At 32.5% G+C, this 18828-nt stretch overlaps 1 protein-coding gene across 3 annotated transcripts in view; it reads right to left on the bottom strand.

Annotated features, from left to right (window-relative positions):
• Window positions 1–16359, bottom strand: part of LOC127737449 (galactoside alpha-(1,2)-fucosyltransferase 1-like) — a 41025-nt gene extending 24666 nt beyond the window's left edge. For 2 of the 3 annotated variants that reach the window (XR_007999504.1, XR_007999505.1), the window contains exons 1-2: window positions 16308–16348; window positions 15704–15731 (exon numbers count right to left, since the gene is read on the bottom strand). Coding sequence is in view for 1 of the 3 variants with exons in the window: in XM_052248153.1 (XP_052104113.1) it covers window positions 15704–15731; window positions 16308–16319 (40 nt within the window). In the remaining 2 variants the exon portion in view is untranslated. Of the gene's footprint in view, window positions 1–15703; window positions 15732–16307 lie in introns of all 3 variants that reach the window. The other variant, XM_052248153.1, reaches the window with a different exon arrangement.
• Window positions 16360–18828: the final 2469 nt, after the last annotated feature.

Here is an 18828-nt window from a genome sequence, read left to right on the forward strand (position 1 = left end):
GACAAAAGCTGCTTAAATACGTTAAACTAATTTGAAAACAGACCTGTATACCAGTCGAGTTTTATCATAAACCCATCCAAATGGTAAATTAATTCTTGATGCAGTGCTTCGCCACGTCAAGAAGGAAATCAGAAGGTTATCGCATTTATGCATCTGAGAAATTAGCTAGGCTCCACTAAGAAACAGATTCACAACTCTTAACCATGACAACTTTACAGACACTATTTACTGGGCAGACAACTTATCGTCAGAATTGACCACTGGTCTCTCAAATAGTTAACTGGATTGAAAAGTCCACAAGGACAACTTGCCATATGGATAAAACACTTTCCAACTATGATTGTGAGATATGTCATAGTCCGGCTTTAAACATCAACATGGTGATACAGTATGTAGTCATTCTAACAACAAGTATAACGATACCTGTATAGCCTGATTGGAGTTATGTGGGTGAACAAATTTCAAGACCAAAGAAAATGATGTCAAGGAACTGAATTCTTATGTTACATTTTCTAGTTAAGTATTAAACAGGTGTAAAGCACATTCAGATTGGCTATCAAAGGATTCAACTAAAGAAATTCAGTCTTTTCAAAAAGAAGTCCCTTGAACCAGTGATAAAAAAGAAAAAAAAAAACAGAGATCTAATTGTGTGCCAGGCTTTTCACAAAACTACCAGATGCTGAAAGATTAAAATGATCTTCTGAACTTAATGTACAGAGGTCTAGACAAAAGAAGCTAAATAAATGACGATAAATCACAAATCGAGGTAGTCCATCATGATCGTCTTAAATACATGCCAGTTTGGGCAGAAGATAGGTTTAATAAATGATGCATAATTTCTTCCATTATAATTTCTAAGTCAATTCATCTTTAAGAAGGGCAGAGATTTGGCCGGGAAGCAAATGTGACTTGAATTTCCATAAAAGTGGAATAATCCAATATTTTTATGTATAGACACAAGTAGGAACATTTGAAGGTCCCTACTATGTATTGGGTACCTAAACTACACAAAAAACCCGTAAAATATCGTTTCATCTCGGCCTCTTGTAAGTGTTCTATGGATTTGTTAGATAAATTGCGTTCTTTTGATGGTCCTTTTAATTCCAATCTGATTAAAATCCGATGTTGTGATACGCTACACTCCCTCTAACAAGATGGAGAGTATTGTAGCGAAAACTAACAGCTGATTTTAATGAGATTGTTTTAATGCGGTTGACAGTTTTGTCTTTCCAACTCTTTACACTACCATACAATCTTAAAAATTATTCTGTTTGATTAAATGGTCGTTTGAAAAATCTGATTGCAAATTTGTTTGCAGCCACTCATATATAAATCTTTTTCTCTAACGAGAAAGGTAAATATGCTTGATATACTAACTGGAGGTGTGATGAGATGATTAAAGCTGCAAATGTTCTCATTGACAACATTTATAATAGAAAAACAAAGGATATGGGGTATCCATCCATGACACAAAATCAGTACATGCACATAAAAAACGAATATAAAGCAAAGGAAGAGCGCTTTTGATTGTGTTCATCATCTTAAAGTCACAGTGAGGCCTTCAACACGGAGCTAAAAAAAACCCCAAAAAACCTCTCACCTCACTGTAAGTTTAAGACGGACCCTTGCACCGGTTTGAGCGGAATTCTTTGCAAAATAATTTGGACAGATTTTGTAAGATGTAACACCAAATCTGACCCGGTTAAAACGAACATACTGGAAAGTAGTACATAGTTAGAACCAAATATATCCTACGCATAGGTGTAAATATCAAACTAGGCAGAATATATTTTGGTAATATAAGTATCAAATGAAAGGTGAATGACTGGTGATCCTTGTAGAACACATTTTGATTTATGTACGTTTTGGCAGGTTGTGGGTATTGTTATGCGCACCAATTATTTCCTTTAAATAGCAGACGTGTTCAGTACGTAGGTGAGACTGGACGATATTTATCTAAACGCACTCAAGAACATCTGTATCGTTTTAAAAGACCCAATAAATTCAAAAGTATCATTTATCAACACCTTAAAAAGCACAATCATCCTATTAAATATTTAGCAGTTCAACCTCTAGAAGTAGTAAATAAGCAGCCTGGTGAATCTCATTCAAAGTTTGTACGATCACGGAAAATAATTGAATTAAATTGGATTAAAAAATTACAGACAGTCTACCCTCTCGGTCTTAATGATAATATCATGGGAATTGGTAATATATCAAGAACCGATTCTGTTAACATTTTGGATATAGTTTCTAAAACTGTTCGTAAAAACCGTTCTCATGGTCGTAGAAAAAATCGCAATCAAAGAAAATTTCGGACCAATCATACCAATATTTCGGACCTAATTTCTATTTCAAAAAACAACGGCAGACATTATCTGTTAACAAAGCTCTGTTCATTACCAGTTAATAAGTTAAATAAAATTTTAGAGGATTGCAACACAATTTCATATAGCAGTCCTAAGTATGAAATCGTTCAAATTATAATGGCATATTTTTATTCTAAACTTTTTCCCAAAATTGATCGCCCTGAAGATCATAAAAAACAGTTTATTAAAATAAAGTATGTCAATAAAGGTTTTGATTTTGTAAATATTGCCGGTATTTTTAACGACCATTCTGTTAAAGAACAAATTCCGGGATATTTTGATAATACTGAGCTCCCTCTTATTTGTTATATTTACAAGAAATCCACCCGGAAATTTGTGTTTAATTATAGCCAATTGTGTAAAGATGTTAATATCAGTGAAAATACACCTACTTCATGTAATTGCAGTAATTCCGAATACATTTATGGACCCATTTCCCATGTTATAACAGGAGATCTTAACATCGTTCAAGACCGAGAGATAAAATCATTCCTCAGTAAAGGACCTAAATATCGTCCCCCGTCAATTATTAATTGGAATGAGTGTCGTAATATCATCCACGACTCACTCCATACTTACTGTTTGAAATGGATAAAACGGGAAAAAGCTGACAAAAAATCTTTGGACTCTTTTTTTAATTCAGTAATGAACATAGTTGATATACGTATTCATCATTTTAAAGAACATTTTACTCTTAACAATAACCACAATAAACCTATTTCTCGTATCAAACATAAACTAAAAGAACTAGCCAAGGAATTTGTTTTTGTCCCGGCCGATAAAGCTGCTAATAATATTATTATTGTTTGACGTAAATTTTACATTGAGGTTCTGAAAAAAGAAATCACCAATTCACCAACATTCCAACTGACTCCATTTTCAGAAAACGACATCTGTAACAAACATAAACTTTTAGCTACCGCTTTACAAGCAGAACCAAATACAATGAAAGTCCCAACTATGTATTGGCTTCCGAAGCTACACAAAACACCTTACAAATATAGATTCATTTCGTCTTCAAGCCATTGTTCCACTACTAAATTGTCTATTCTTCCTACCAGTACACTTGGTACAATCAAAAACCTGATAATAAATTGTTCAAATAAGGCCTTCGAAAATAGTGGAATTAATTACTTTTGGAGTGTCAAGAACTCGTTGGAAGTACTTGATAAATTACATGCATATATTGGAGATTTTGAATCTGTTCAAAGTTTTGATTTTTCTACCCTATATACCACATTGCCTCACATTCTCATTAAGAAAAATTTCACACACCTAATTAAATGGGCATTTAAAAAGTCAGAATGTGAATATATATGTTCTTTTAGGTCATTTTTTAGTAGCAATAAACAAAAAAACCATGTCAATTGGACATGCTTTGATACTATATATGCCCTTGAATTTTTACTAGATAACATTTTTGTTCGCTTTGGAGATTCCGTATATCGTCAGGTTATCGGAATTCCAATGGGGACTAACTGTGCACCACTTATTGCGGACCTTTTTTTGTATTGCTATGAGTTACAATTTATGACAAAAATCAGCAAAGACCCATCGAAACAACATCTGATACACAAATTTAATAATACTTTTAGATATTTGGATGATATTTTGGCTCTCAATAATGACGACTTCAGTATGTATACTAAAGAAATTTATCCTGTTGAACTTACTTTAAATAAAGCTAATACTAACAATGACCACTGCCCTTTCCTCGATCTTGATATATATATCATAAACGGAAAGCTTAATATTAAAATATATGATAAAAGAGATGATTTTTCATTTCCTATCGTTAATTATCCATTTTTAGATGGTGACGTTCCCTTGTCACCATCTTACGGTGTTTATATATCTCAACTTGTACGATTCGCTCGTGTATGTAACAATGTTTTAGATTTTAACGAGAGAAATTTATGTATTACTGAAAAATTATTACACCAGGGTTTTCGATATCACAAACTAGTCAAAACATTTACTAAATTTTATCATCGGTATAAGGACATCATTCGTAAATATAGCTCAACATGCAGACTTCTTATACGTTCAGGTATTTCACATCCAATTTTTTATGGAAATATTCTTTATAAAGCACAAAAATGTCAGTATTCACCTCTGAAGCTAACAAAACCTTTAAATAGACTTATTAAGAAGGGATATAGTTACGATACTGTTGTCAGGTCATTAAAGATTGCATATTTTGGCGTTAATATTGATTCACTTATAGGGTCTTTGCATCGGCACTAAACACATTTATTTAAAAACCAGTGGTTGGCATGACACGGGTTATGTTCTTCTCATATATGCTATGATGGTATGATACTAAACCCCTAACGGGAAGGATTGTGCCTGATATTCATATGATGAAGACATAATCTTTCAATCAGTTTAATTGAAGTCTGGAGCTGGCATGTCAGTTAACTGCTAGTAGTCTGTTGTTATTTATGTATTATTGTCATTTTGTTTATTTTCTTTGGTTACATCTTCTGACATCAGACTCGGACTTCTCTTGAACTGAATTTTAATGTGCGTATTGTTATGCGTTTACTTTTCTACATTGGCTAGAGGTATAGGGGGAGGGTTGAGATCTCATAAACATGTTTAACCCCGCCGCATTTTGCGCCTGTCCCAAGTCAGGAGCCTCTAGCCTTTGTTAGTCTTGTATTATTTTTAATTTTAGTTTCTTGTGTACAATTTGGAGTTTAGTATGGCGTTCATTATCACTGAACTAGTATATATATTTGTTTAGGGGCCAGCTGAAGGACGCCTCCGGGTGCGGGAATTTCTCGCTGCATTGAAGACCTGTTGGTGACCTTCTGCTGTTGTCTGTTCTATGGTCGGGTTGTTGTCTCTTTGACACATTCCCCATTTCCATTCTCAATTTTATCGTTTACTATTATTATTTAGTTTAGATCAAACTCAGTAAGACTCACCCAAATCCTTTTAATCGATAAATTAAAAATCACTAACCGTTGTTTTGATGTCCTTGTTCCGTTAAATAATCAAGAACTTCTAAATATACTACTAATTTTTACCCAAAGGAACTTACTGTAACTTAATCAAATATAAACGGTTATAAACTGTCCTTTCCTAGATTAAGATATTTCAATTTTACATGGGAAACTCTACACAAACAATTACGACTAAAGGAACGATTTTTAGTTTCCTATTGTTAATTTCTTTTTTTGGACGGTGATTTTCCTTTTGCACCATCTTACAGTGTTTATGTATCCCAACTCATTTGATATGCCTGTGGCTGAAGTGACGTTTGGGTTTCAATAAACGTAATCGAGTATTTCGTTACAACAAATTACTTGAAACCTTTACTAAATTCTTTCAAAGATACAAAAATTTGGTTTGGTAGTTTGGCTGTACCTGTAAAAGACTTATTACAAACGGGATAGTACATCCTTATTTTCACGGTGATGTTCTTTACCGAGCCCGAAAATTTAGATACGATACTGCTATACTTATAGATCCTTTGAATAAACTTATTCTAAAAGGTTATCAACTCAACACTGTATTAGATCTTTGAATACTAGTATTGTTTTTAACGGTGACGAAATTGATTTTGTTATCAGTTAATTAAAACTAAACATAACTAAATATTGTTGTTATTCATTTATGTACATTCACGGCCCTACAATCTGTCGATACCTATATTTTGGCATTCCACAAGGTCATGTTTTTTTCTGAATGCTAATGACGTCTTTACGCTAAATCCATTGGATGTATTGATTGTTATTTTAGTCTTACATTGTAGACACATGATTTTTATTGTAATTTGTTTTGCATTTGAACTAGCTTTCAGTAACTGCGAGTACTCTCAGATATGTACTTTGTGTTTTTTGTGATTTTGTTAAAGTTTTCATTTGCTTTGTATCGATCTGATGAGTTAAGCCCTTTTTCCACTAATTGTTCTTGTTTGTTGTTATGTTTTACTGTTACACCACCTTCCCAGGTTAGGGAGAAAGTTTGGCGCCAGCAAACATGTTTAACCCAACCACATTCTGTAAGTGCCTGTCCCAATACAGAAGCATGCGATGCAGTGGTTGTCGTTTGTTGCTGTATATCATATTTCTTTTTCCTTTATTGTTTTGTACTTAAATGAAGCCGTTAGTGTTCTTATTTGAATCGTCTTACATTTGTCATTTCGGAGAGCCTTTTATAGCTTATAATGAGATAAGGGTTTTGCTCATTGTTTTTAACAGTGACCTATAGTTGTTAACCTCTATGTCATTTGATCTTGGTGGAGATTTGTGTCATTGGCAATCACACCATATCTTCTTATTGTTATATGCACCAATAGAAGGAATTCCATACCTTTTATCAAATGCAACGTTAACGGATTAACAGAGGAGAAATAATTTCATCACCTTACATAGATTGATACGTTACTCTCCAAATTTTAAGAACAAGCTTGCATAGAAACAAACAATATCAATTAGAGCAATCACAAGAAAACCTTCAAGAGAGGAATCTTCCAAACATACATTCATAATCAGCACAACACCATGCTGTGTTGAAATTGGGGTAAACGTTTTTAAGTAAATCGACGTATAAGACATGAATGAAACACAAAAGAACTCAATTCAACACAACGCACAGACACGGTGAATACAAGCAACTGTTCAAAAGGAACATCAATTACATTACATTGAAGAGGAGGATTTCATTCTAGGAGATATGTTCGATGTATAATTTGCAGATGTTACCGATGATGAAAAGAAGGAAGATCTTACTAAAGCATTAGAGTTAATCATATAACAAATGAAGGTAAAACATCGGGAGATAGCAAAACTTGAAAAGAAACATCAGAAGAAAAATAAAAATCTCTAAGAGAAAACACCAGATAGAAATAAAAGAATTAGATCGAAAACATAACTTGGATTGTTTGAGATTGATCATTTTAACAAGACGTACAAGGAATAGTGAATAAACTAAAAACCAAACTCAAGAACTTTGAGCTACAACTAGAAAGATTGGACCAAAACAAAAATGATGGAGCAGCAAATAAGAAAATCAGAAGTATTGAGACTGTATCAAAAGAAAATTGCGATTCCATTTAAAAGAGGACTTTATCATTTAATTACAAATATGGAATATTTATATAAACAATTAATTCATAAAAAAATAATCATTAGTATGAATATTCAATAACATTAATATTTTATTGAATGTGATAAACTTTTAAATATATGTATTATTTTTTATTTGTTATTTTATTTGATTTTAACAAGAGTTTTAATACCTCCATTTTTCGGACAGAAGTCTTCATTTCGGGAGGCAGTGTTATGAGAAGTTCGAGTCATTGATTTTTATTTTGAACAATTATTTCGTTATATTTTTATTAAATAGTTCCTGCAATATATGTCCAGTGAGTATGACATTTATGTCTCATTGTCATCATGTGGGCCCTATATACTTTACAGAATAAATTTACAAAACAATGTTTTGGATCGGTATTATATGTTTACATGTAGTTATGTATATTCTCATGTATTTACTAAGTCTTTTTTGTGATAATTTGTTTTCTCTTCTGCCTTATAGTTTTGTAGCGCAATTTGGTCGTTTCGCAAGATGTAACTTTGATTTTTGGTATATGATATCGAACAGTTAATACGTTTTTGAAACTGACAACGCTTAACCGAACACCTTTCCTTGTAAACGTTATCTCCCCGAACACTCTGTTTCTTGTGGCTTATCCCTGAGCTCCTTTTCAACCGTAAAAGATACTGAAATATTTTCTTTCCTAAAGTAATTGTTACATCCTCAGGAAGTCGAGAATAATTTTGACCGAGCGGTCTGGATACTCCATATGAGGGCTAAACCCTTTATGCATTTAACGTAAGTGAAATGTAATTGTTACACGTAAACCATGAGTGTTTTAAGACATATATTTTGTTGACTTGAGGTCCTTGGTCCGCTTAAAGAAAAACGACGTCAAGGTGAAAGGTCAAGGTCTATCCCAAATTCATGTATTTAATTTTGATGTTATATTTGTTATTCTCGTCGGATTTTGTCAAATGTCTTAACGTCTATTCTGTTATATTCGTGTGTTATGGTAAAGATAATTAATCACCCCCTTCATTTATTAGATTTTAGTTTGGTTCAACGAAATTTATACGATATATTTAGTTTACAGTTTGATTCAGAAGAAACACCGACATAGCTAGATAATACAATTAATTATCTAATTACTACCACAATTTGATATTAATAAGTATTGTAATTTTCATTGTTATTAATAAATGTAATGTCAGTATTACAAATCTAATCTTGAATCAATCCTAATCCTATCTTATTTTTGGGAAATATTTTTACAAATTCAAATGTGACGTCACTTTGTGTGTTTTTTTTAGAATTTCAAATGTGACGTCACTTTGTGCGTTGAGGCTTTGGCTAACTCGGCTGTGTATTTTTATGTGTTGGATTAAGTTGTTTTATGTAATGTATCCGTTTTTATTCTGTAGTAAGTCCCCACTTCGGTTTTATCATGTATATCTATTATATAGTCATTTTATAAAATTTACTGTTTGCAAAATTATAAATTATTCTAAATAATAAGGATGTTCTTGTCCCAGGCAGAAAATCCTGGCCATGTTAGGCGCAACTTTTTGGAAGTTTTGGTCCTCGGTGCTCTTCAGCTTTGTACTTGTTTTGGCTTTCAAACTTTTTTCATCTGAGCGTCACTGGTTGGTCTTGTGTGGACCAGACGCACGTCTGGCGTATTGAATTTTAAGCCTAGTACCTTTTGTTAGCTATTATTCGTGTATTTCTTTGTCCTATATGTTCTCCCATTTATTTGTATTGTGGTCCTGTCATGTGATGTTGTCGTTTTGGTGTTGTTGTTGACGTTGCCATAAAAGTGGGAGGTTTGGCATGCCACAAAACCAGGTTCAACCAACCATGTTTTTCTTAAAATGTCCTGTACCAAGTCAGGAGAATGGTCATTGTTATATTATAGTTCGTTTCTGTGTGTGTTACATTTTAATGTTGTGTTTTTGTTGTGTCGTTGTTTTCCTTTTATATTTGATGCGTTTCCTTCAGTTTAAGTTTGTAACCCGGATTTGTTTTTATCTCTATCGATTTATGAGTTTCGAACAGCGGTATACTACTGTTGCCTTTATTCATGTTCTTATTTTTTACCTTCGCTAGTTTGAAGTTCTTTTAAGAAACCAATATATATTTCGACAATATTTTTTTTACAAAATTGTTAGTTGCGACTTGTTGTAACACATACTTTTTGACTGAAAGGGTACGTTGAAATTTAATGGGAGTTTTCTCCCCTTTTAGATTAAAGATTTGCTGTATGGTAATAAAACTCATTAACCAACTACAATAAAAATGTGCTAATTTTATGTGAATGATCTAGAACCATGTATATGTGAAATCAGTGTTAAAAAAAAATTGAGAATGGAAATGGGGAATGTGTCAAAGAGACAACAACCCGACCAAAGAGCAGAAAACAGCCGAAGGCCACCAATGGGTCTTCAATACAGCGAGAAAATCCCGCACCTATTGCCTGCTTCAACTGGCCCCTAAACAAAATATGTACTAGTTCAGTAATAATGGACGTCATACTAAACTCCGAAATATATAAAAGAAACTAAAATTAAAAATCATACAAGACTAACAAAGACCAGAGGCTCCTGACTTGGGACAGGCGCAAAAATGTGGCGGGGTTAAACATGTTTTTTGAGATCTCAACCCTCCACCTATACCTCTAGCCAATGTAGAAAAAACAAACACACAGCAATACGCACAGTAAAACTCAGTTTAAAAGAAGCCCGAGTCTGGTGTCAGAATAGGTAGCAAAAGAAACTAAACAAAATGACAATAATACATAAATTAACAAAGGGCTACTAGCAGTTACTGACATGCCAGCTCTAGACCTCAAGTAAACTGATTGAAAGATTATGTCTTCATTATATGAATATCAAGCACAATCTCTCCCGTAAGGGGCTTAGTATCATACCATCATGAAATATATGAGAAGAACATAACCCGTATCATGCCAACAACTGGTTTTAGAATAAATGTGTTTATTTCCGATGCAAAGAACCTATAAGTGAATCAATATTAAAGCCAAAATATGTCATCTTTAATGACCTGACAACAGTATCGAAACTATATCCCTTCTTAATAAGTCTGTTAAAAGGTTTTGTTAGCTTTAGAGGTGAATGCCGACATTTTTGTGCTTTGTAAAGAATATTACCATAAAAGATTGGATGTGAAATACCTGAACGTATAAGATGTCTGCATGTTGATTTATATTTACGAAAGATGTCCTTGTACCGATGATAAAATTTAGTAAATGTTTTGACTAGTTTGTGATATCGAAAACCCTGGTGTAATAATTTTTCAGTAATACATAGATTTATTTCGCTAAAATCTAATACGTTGTTACATACACGAGCGAATCGTACAAGTTGAGATATATAAACACCATAAGATGGTGACAAGGGAAAGTCACCATCTAAAAATGGATAATTAACAATAGGAAATGAAAAATCATCTCTTTTATCATAAATTTTTGTATTAAGCTTCCCGTTAATGATATAGATATCAAGATAAGGAAAGGGCAGTGTTCATTGTTAGTATTAACTTTATTTAAAGTTAGTTCAACAGGATAAATCTTTTTAGTGTACATACTGAAGTCGTCGTTATTGAGAGCCAATATATTATCCAAATATCTAAAAGTATTATTAGATTTTTGTAAGAAGTAACATATCATATAAAACCGGAAGTGATATTTTTCAAACCGCAAGTAACGACTTTTATTACTTATTTCAAGCAAAAGTATTTAGAAGTTATATATTTTTGGAAACAGCGTAATTTAAGCATTTGTCTGACACCAGAAATGAAATTTTAAACTGGAAGTTCATAATTTCCCATCAAAATATGTGCATTTGAGTTGAAAGACCTTTTTTTGTTCTCTGATTAATTAAAAAAAAGATGTCTTCCACCAAAATGTTTGCGCTGTTTGGTTGTTTTTGATTTGAGGTCCTTGGTCCATCAAAAGGAAAATAAAGTCAAGATCAAATGTAATGTTCTAAATTTTGATTTTGGCTTAATTTGAATTCTCCTTAGAAACCTTATCAGATATCGACAGAATATTTTAACTAAATTGTAAGTTGCATCATGTCGTAACACATACTTTTTGATTGAAAGGGTACCTGACATAATGAGGGAGTTTTTTCCCTTTTTAGATTTAAGATTAGCTGTGTTGTGATATAACTCTTTAACCATATAAGAAGACACATAGGGTCTTTTGATTTGAGGTCATTGCTTTATTACCTTAAAATTGAGGTCAAGGTCAAAGTATAACGTTTTTGATTTTGATTTTGGTGTAAATTGTTATTGGTACATGGTAAAGTCATAGGGTCTTTCACATTGGGTTGGATATATATATGACCTTGATGAAGGTCAACCGGAAAGGATCTTTTGTAAACCAGGAGTAGCTATTTGTTTGCATTATTTTCACGTAAAAATTACTAGAACTTTATATTTATTTAAATATTTTGAAGTAAGGTTCAAAGGAAACAAGATGTGATTTTTTTAAACCGGAAGTACCTACTTATCTTTCTCATTTTTGGCAAAGTATATAGAAACCATATATTTTTGGAATCAGTGTTACTTAAACACCAAAATTGACATTTTTGACCGGAAGTGAACATTTTTTCTATCAAAATATGTGTTTTGGAATTGAATGACCTTTAATTTTCTCTGAATAATTGGTTTTTGATTTTATATCCTTTTTGTACAGGCTTCGTTCATTATTCATTGAACGTCTTCGATATCTATTTTACCTGTTGACCGGAAATAGGGACAATGACATCGTGTAGTTGATTTTTTTTATCAACAAGTGTGTTAAAAAGTATACGAGTGTTGGTTTGAAATCTAACTTTTCCGAGAATAGTTGATTCCTACAGTTGAGAAGCATTTTGGCAGTATTCGAGTAGGTGTGAACACACAATGCATTTATTATTAATTAAAACAACATTTAGATATTATTATTAATATATTTCAATACAACATTGCATTAGTATCACATAGTTCTATTTTCATTGAACAAAAGTTCGTACAAATTCCGATTGGCGCTATAATGAGCAAAATCAAAAACCAAAGGATTTGTAAACGCATGATGATCTTTGTAAAAGACAATTTAAAGGTAATGCTTTTGCTTTTCTCAATATCAATTACAAACATCTAACACATAGTTCAAAATTATAAATACTTTTGTTTGACACACTTTTATCTTATGAACCCGAGGATATCACCATCCCAGAAGTCAGCACTCTGTGTTGACGTTAATTTTCACTGATATAGTCATAATTATAAATTAACTGTTTACAAAACTTGGAATATTCGAAATACTGCGCATTTCAGAAATAGATTACTTTAGCTGTATTTGGCAAAACCTTTCGGAATTTTGGTCTCTCAATGATCTGCAACTTTGTACTTTACTTGGCCTGTTTTACTATTTAGATTCGAGCGTCACTGGTGAGTCTTTGGTGAACGAAGCGTGCGTCTGGCGTTCACGATTTTAATCCTGGTATCTACGATGAGCTTATTATGAACATGTGACGGATGTAATTTGATGTTATAGGTGCATATTTTAAGGTTTTTCTTGTAATATAACGCACCGAGGGGTGTCAGGATTGTTCAAATGAAAGACCGACTTTAAATATGTATTATCTGACTTATATACCGTCAAAAGGAATTAACTGTTGCAAAGATTTGCTTGAAATTGTATCCCTTTTTACCGATCACATTAAAGTGGGGTATTATTGTCTCATTGGTTTAGTTATAACAACGCCCAACGTTTCAATTATAAGGTGAGATAAAGCTCACTATTCAAGATGAACACGTATCACTGTTCAGTTGAATTAAAATTTTACTGTAGTTGCATGAAGCAAGAAATAAAATTTGAAAAATACAAGTTACTTGGTAAGTTATTTATTATATTAACTAAATTATATATTGGTACTCGTATCTAAATCTAATAAATGAAGTAAAGGTTTTTTATCTTCTTAAATCATTTTAGAATATATTTAAAATGGCAAATTGTATAGAAAACACCCCATTTGCACCAACACATGATTATTGTTATATGATGTTTCACAAACTGTAGTTTGCCTTAAAATCGGAGTAATAATGACCATAGTTTATTCTTGGTTTGTGCCGTTACATCACTGTTCCAGGTAAGGGGAGGGTTTGGCGCCAGCAAAGTAGTCTAACCCTCCACATTCTGTACGTCCCTGTTCCAAGTCGGGAGCCTGTAATACAGTGGTTGTCGTCTGTTGCTGTATATCATATTTGTTTTTCGTTCATTATTTTGTACATAAATCAGGCCGTTAGTTTTCTCGTTTGAATTGCTTAACATTTGTCGTTTCGGGGCCTTTTATAGCTGACTATGTGGTATGGGTTTTACTCATTGTTGAATGCCGTACGGTGACCTATAGTTGTTAATTTCTGTGTCATTTGGTCTCTTGTGGAGAGTTGTCTCATTGGCAATCATACCATATCTTCTTATTTTTATTGCAAACAGGTCATTAAAACTTGGTTTCGTCGGGGTTGTTTCTTCAAAACATGACGTATTGTTCTTAAAGGAAATAACTCTATATAGTTATATAAAGATTGAGAAAAGTTGTTTATTATGGAAATTTTGACATAAGAGGTGGCTTTATCATATACTCTTCTCTCCTTGATCTGAAATTATTTAGCTCAATTCAAGATGAAGTAAATTTAAAGAATGGTGGTAGTCCTGTATAACTCTATATGGAGGACATTTGTTGAGAATAAAGATACATTTGTACTGATGGGAATGTATGGCAAGTATTAAACCCGTTTCAAAGACAACCACAGTTTTGATACGCAAGGTAATTCATCAACATGCCACAATACATCTTGAATTGTGTTACATTCATAGATGACGCTAACGAAAGGATATTTTGCCGAATGATGTAAGGTGCTGACAGTGTAGGCGATGCTGCTAGTCTGTCATAAAACAATGGATTCAAATCCCGCAGCTGCAAGGCCAAAGATTTGTAACAGCAATTTTTTTAAATTATGTTAAAGAATAAAATCGATGTGACTGCTTCAAAGTATACATCTTCTCGCTATTCAGTCAAATCAGAAAAAAAACCCAGTTATTTAGACAACTCCTATTTCTGTCTGTGTCAAGTGTCGCAAAAACAACAAAGGTCATCAGTTAACACCTGAGGGAGGGAACATTTTGACTGTTAAATATTTTGTTTGAAGAGTCTACGATGGTTTAAACATGTCGCTTTGAAAAGTTGTATACACAATACAATGTTTAAACAGGGCCCCTGATAAATTCAACTGGATTTGGACGTCACGAAAATGTTGTGTAGATTCAGAACTTAGCGGAATTGAAATAAATAGCGATAAGTTTTATTGGAGACAGATTAGCAAAATCGATGTTGCTTGTTTCTGGACCCTATTTGTTTATAATGTACTATTTGATATAGATTGATGTTATTAATTGTATTTTAACCAAAGAGTATTACAATCATTTACGACCTTAACAAAAAATAATGATCTGCAAGGTTGACAAACTTTATGCGACAATATATCATAGTTCAAGTCTCGCTAAGTGAAATACAAAATTTTCTACAGAACTAATATTGGACTAAATTACAGACCAAACTTATGTAGTTATGATGTCTGCTCTGTATAACCCTAGTTTATCAAATAGAGAAAGGCTATCATAAAATTATGACATATATAAATATATATCTATAGACGTATAAAATAAAATTATATTGAAGTGAGTGGATGGTTAATATTAACATTCTTTACGAAACAATCTTGATACCACAATAAATCATGTACTGTGTAACAACCGTTCGTGTCTAAAGTAACTTCCAACCTACAAATTTCATCGGGGTCTGTTTAGGATAAATTGTTGTTTGAGCATTAAGACAAAAATTGCTTGCAATTTGTGTATTGAAACATTTTAATATTTAATTCACAAACGAAAAAAAGGACGGTGTTATGGCTACGACAATTCGAACTTATTCGTTGTCATTTATGACACAGATATTTAATAACGGCCAATCATATCAGGATGAACTCTATAAAATTATCGAAAGAATAACTTCAACTTTAACATTAGGAACCAAGGAAAACTGTTTAAAATAAATTCTGATCAAGTCAAACTTATCCGTAACTTCAAAAGGATTGTTTGTAAGGATGTTTTTCTTCGATAAATGCTTTTGGATTTCCAACTTAGTATCTCTCTCATTTCAGTTAAACTCATAATCTTTCAAAACTATGTACGTACACAAGAATAAGATTATACTCACATTGAGCTAAATATTTTAACTGCTTCGTCTACAAAAAATGTTTACACACATATATAATTAATTTAAATGCTTAATGGTTACTTATACTCTATACACTAGAACATAAATGAGAGATAATACATCGTTATTTTCGTTTTCAATCTTATTTGTACCACTATGTCCAATTTACCGTGTAAGGAATATTATTGCATTGTTCATAGCTTACTTATTTCGAGTACCTTTTTATCAACTGACTAAGGTTTCTTCAATAAGGGCCTGTCTTTACATCATGTAAACAAAACACTTTTGTTTACTGTTTAATAGCACTTTCCGTAGCCATATATATAGCAGTAAAAACGCATTCAATATGTCAGGATCCATAATAGTTATTTAATTGTGCTATGGTAAGCAACCTTTAGCACAAAGGCGTGTTTAAAAACTGTTTTAATAAATCTAGGTGTATTGTAACATATTCGTGTGCGATTAAAGAAAAGAATTTCAGCAATAGCGCTATTTGAAAAAGAACGTATGCATGGTTCTAGTTGGCTCTACATTTTTTTTAAATTTATATTTATTTGATTTATTGTGTCATTGAACCATAGAAATGTGATTAAATTTACTTTACCTTTTCTGTCATTGTTTGCAAGGCGTGTTTTATTCCTTATTCTAAATTGTTTATTAAAAAATTGAAAATGCAAAATAAAATCACTCATGGAAAAAATTGTACATCTGCGTTTATTTTCAACATTCTTATTAACAATTGTAACTTGGTTAACCGATTAACCATCGAAAACATAGGAGCAGGTATGATGTATCTTCACAACATCATTTTGAAAAAATAGATATTGCACGATGATATTTGTATATATCTAAATACTGAATATATCAGGTGAGTTGTGATAGAACGTAGAAAAATGATCATGTCATTTTCTACCTCTGTAATTCGAAAAACAAAAAAAGTATTATTAACATATCAAACAACAGCACTCAGATTTTCACAGGACATACGTCTGTCTAATAGTGATATTAATATTTTTCAGTTTTGCCATACTTACTTGATCCAGAGCTTTTGACTATTTACATTTCACGCAAAACTGCAAAATTGGCCAAAATATCCCCAATCTGAGATCTTGTTATCAATCCATACTTATGAACCTATGCTTTAAAGAAAAAATATTTTGCTACAAAGATGTAAGTGGGGGTAAACTATATATTTGAAAAATAGCTTGGCTCATAACGAATTTGAACAAAACCTATATGTAAAACGGCCGTTTTGGCTAATATACATTCAATCAATTATTCATCATCGATTAATCAGTCATTCATTTAAAATGTTTAAAACGTTTATAGTGAAATCACAATTGTCTTTTCAGAATTGAAGTGTCTAGTTTGTACATGTATAACCTATTTATGTAGAAAAACATAATTTTGAAAGGAAAGACAAAGTATACTATTTCTGTTTTATTTTCAGGGTCAACTAATGGCTCTTTTTATACCTCCTCATCTACTTAACATAGTCGGGATTTTATAATTGTGAAAGACTATTGAAGGACGGCTGTCATTTTTTTCACCAGATTCTATTTTCACATAAATATTTTGCAAAATAACATGTGCTTATCTGTTGCATATATTCTTTCTAAGTACACTTGGTACCTCAATTTAATCTATATGGCTTTTATTGCATAAATTATCATGGATGAATAATTACCTTAACGGATGTAAAATGCAAGCCGCCAGATTGCTATTGTTCATCGTCCTCAAACAGGTATTAGTCTTAGATTCATGATTTTTTATTAGTTGTTATTGGCTTTGAACTAGTGCCAGTAACTGCGAGTACTCTCAGATCTGTACTTAGTGTCTTTTTTTGTTGTTAAGGATGGGATGAGGGATGGACAAATAGCCTGCCACGTCCGGTCTATGTTTTTGTTTCACGTTTTTTCTTATTTGTATCGATCTGATGAGTTAAGCCTTTATTTAAGACTTCATTAGTTTGTTCTTATGTTGTGCTGTTACACCAATATCCCAAGTTAGGGGGGATGAGCGCTCAAAAACATGTTTAACACCGCCACATTCTTTATGTGCTTGTCTCTAATCAGGAGCCTGTAGTTCAGTGGTTTTCGTTGGTTCATGTCTGTCATATTTGTTTTCGTTAATTGTTTTGTTATAAATTAGGCCATTAGTTTTCTCAATTGAATTGTTGTTAGCCAAAGGCCCTAAACATCGAGTTCCGAGGCATTTCTACTGGAAGAAGAACAAGCTACTGATGGATTCAGTTGAGGACTATGCCAGAAAATGGGAAAAGCGCGAGCAAGATGAAATAAAACTGGACACGCCATCGGAATGGCCAAATTTGGTCTTGCATTCGGAAGCGCATTCAAACTCTTCGACATCCATGAGCACACATGATTTCTTACCATTTTAAGAAGTCAGGGGTTGTGGATGCTTTATCCTTTTTTACGACAAATGTGAAGTTGTTCCAGCAGACAAAACCTCTATCAATATTGTTTATATTTGCAAAAATTAGTATTTTGAATGTCTGAGTAAAGAACTCGGAATTCACATCCAAACTGAGAATCCCACATTTACCCCTACATAGTTGACGAAAAGGGAGATTTATAAAAATCACAAATCCGTCCTTCTCATTTTTGTATTAACATAATAGAGGATATTGAAAAACTCCCGCCTTTATACTGCATACCTAAAGTTAAAACAATCCTTGTGAAAAAGGATATACAGCCATCTTTCTAAAGTTCTTACAACCAGTAAATAGTAGATACAATTTTCTTGTTTAAGTCAATGAAACATCTTACTTTGTGAAACCGCACTAATTCCAAAAAAAGAAAAGGAAAAAAAAAAATACGCAGAAGATGATACATACTAAAACTTCAAAGGGACAAAAAAAAAGAAACATCTTGCAAAGTTGTTTTATTTCAATTTCAGATATATTGATGACGTCTTTTCACTAAATAACCCATATGTCAGTGAGTGCTTGTATCTCATATATCCCAGTGAACCTGAGATTAGGTAAATTACCGAAACTAGAAGGTATGCCTCGTATCGTCATATTTTCATCGATATTGACACAAATGAACGACTTCATAAATTCAACTTTCCAGTTATCAATATCCCCTTTCTAAACATTTACT

Source organism: Mytilus californianus, unplaced genomic scaffold (genome assembly GCF_021869535.1).
Source record: "Mytilus californianus isolate M0D057914Y unplaced genomic scaffold, xbMytCali1.0.p SCAF_4, whole genome shotgun sequence".
NCBI classification, from domain to species: Eukaryota; Metazoa; Mollusca; class Bivalvia; order Mytilida; family Mytilidae; genus Mytilus; species Mytilus californianus.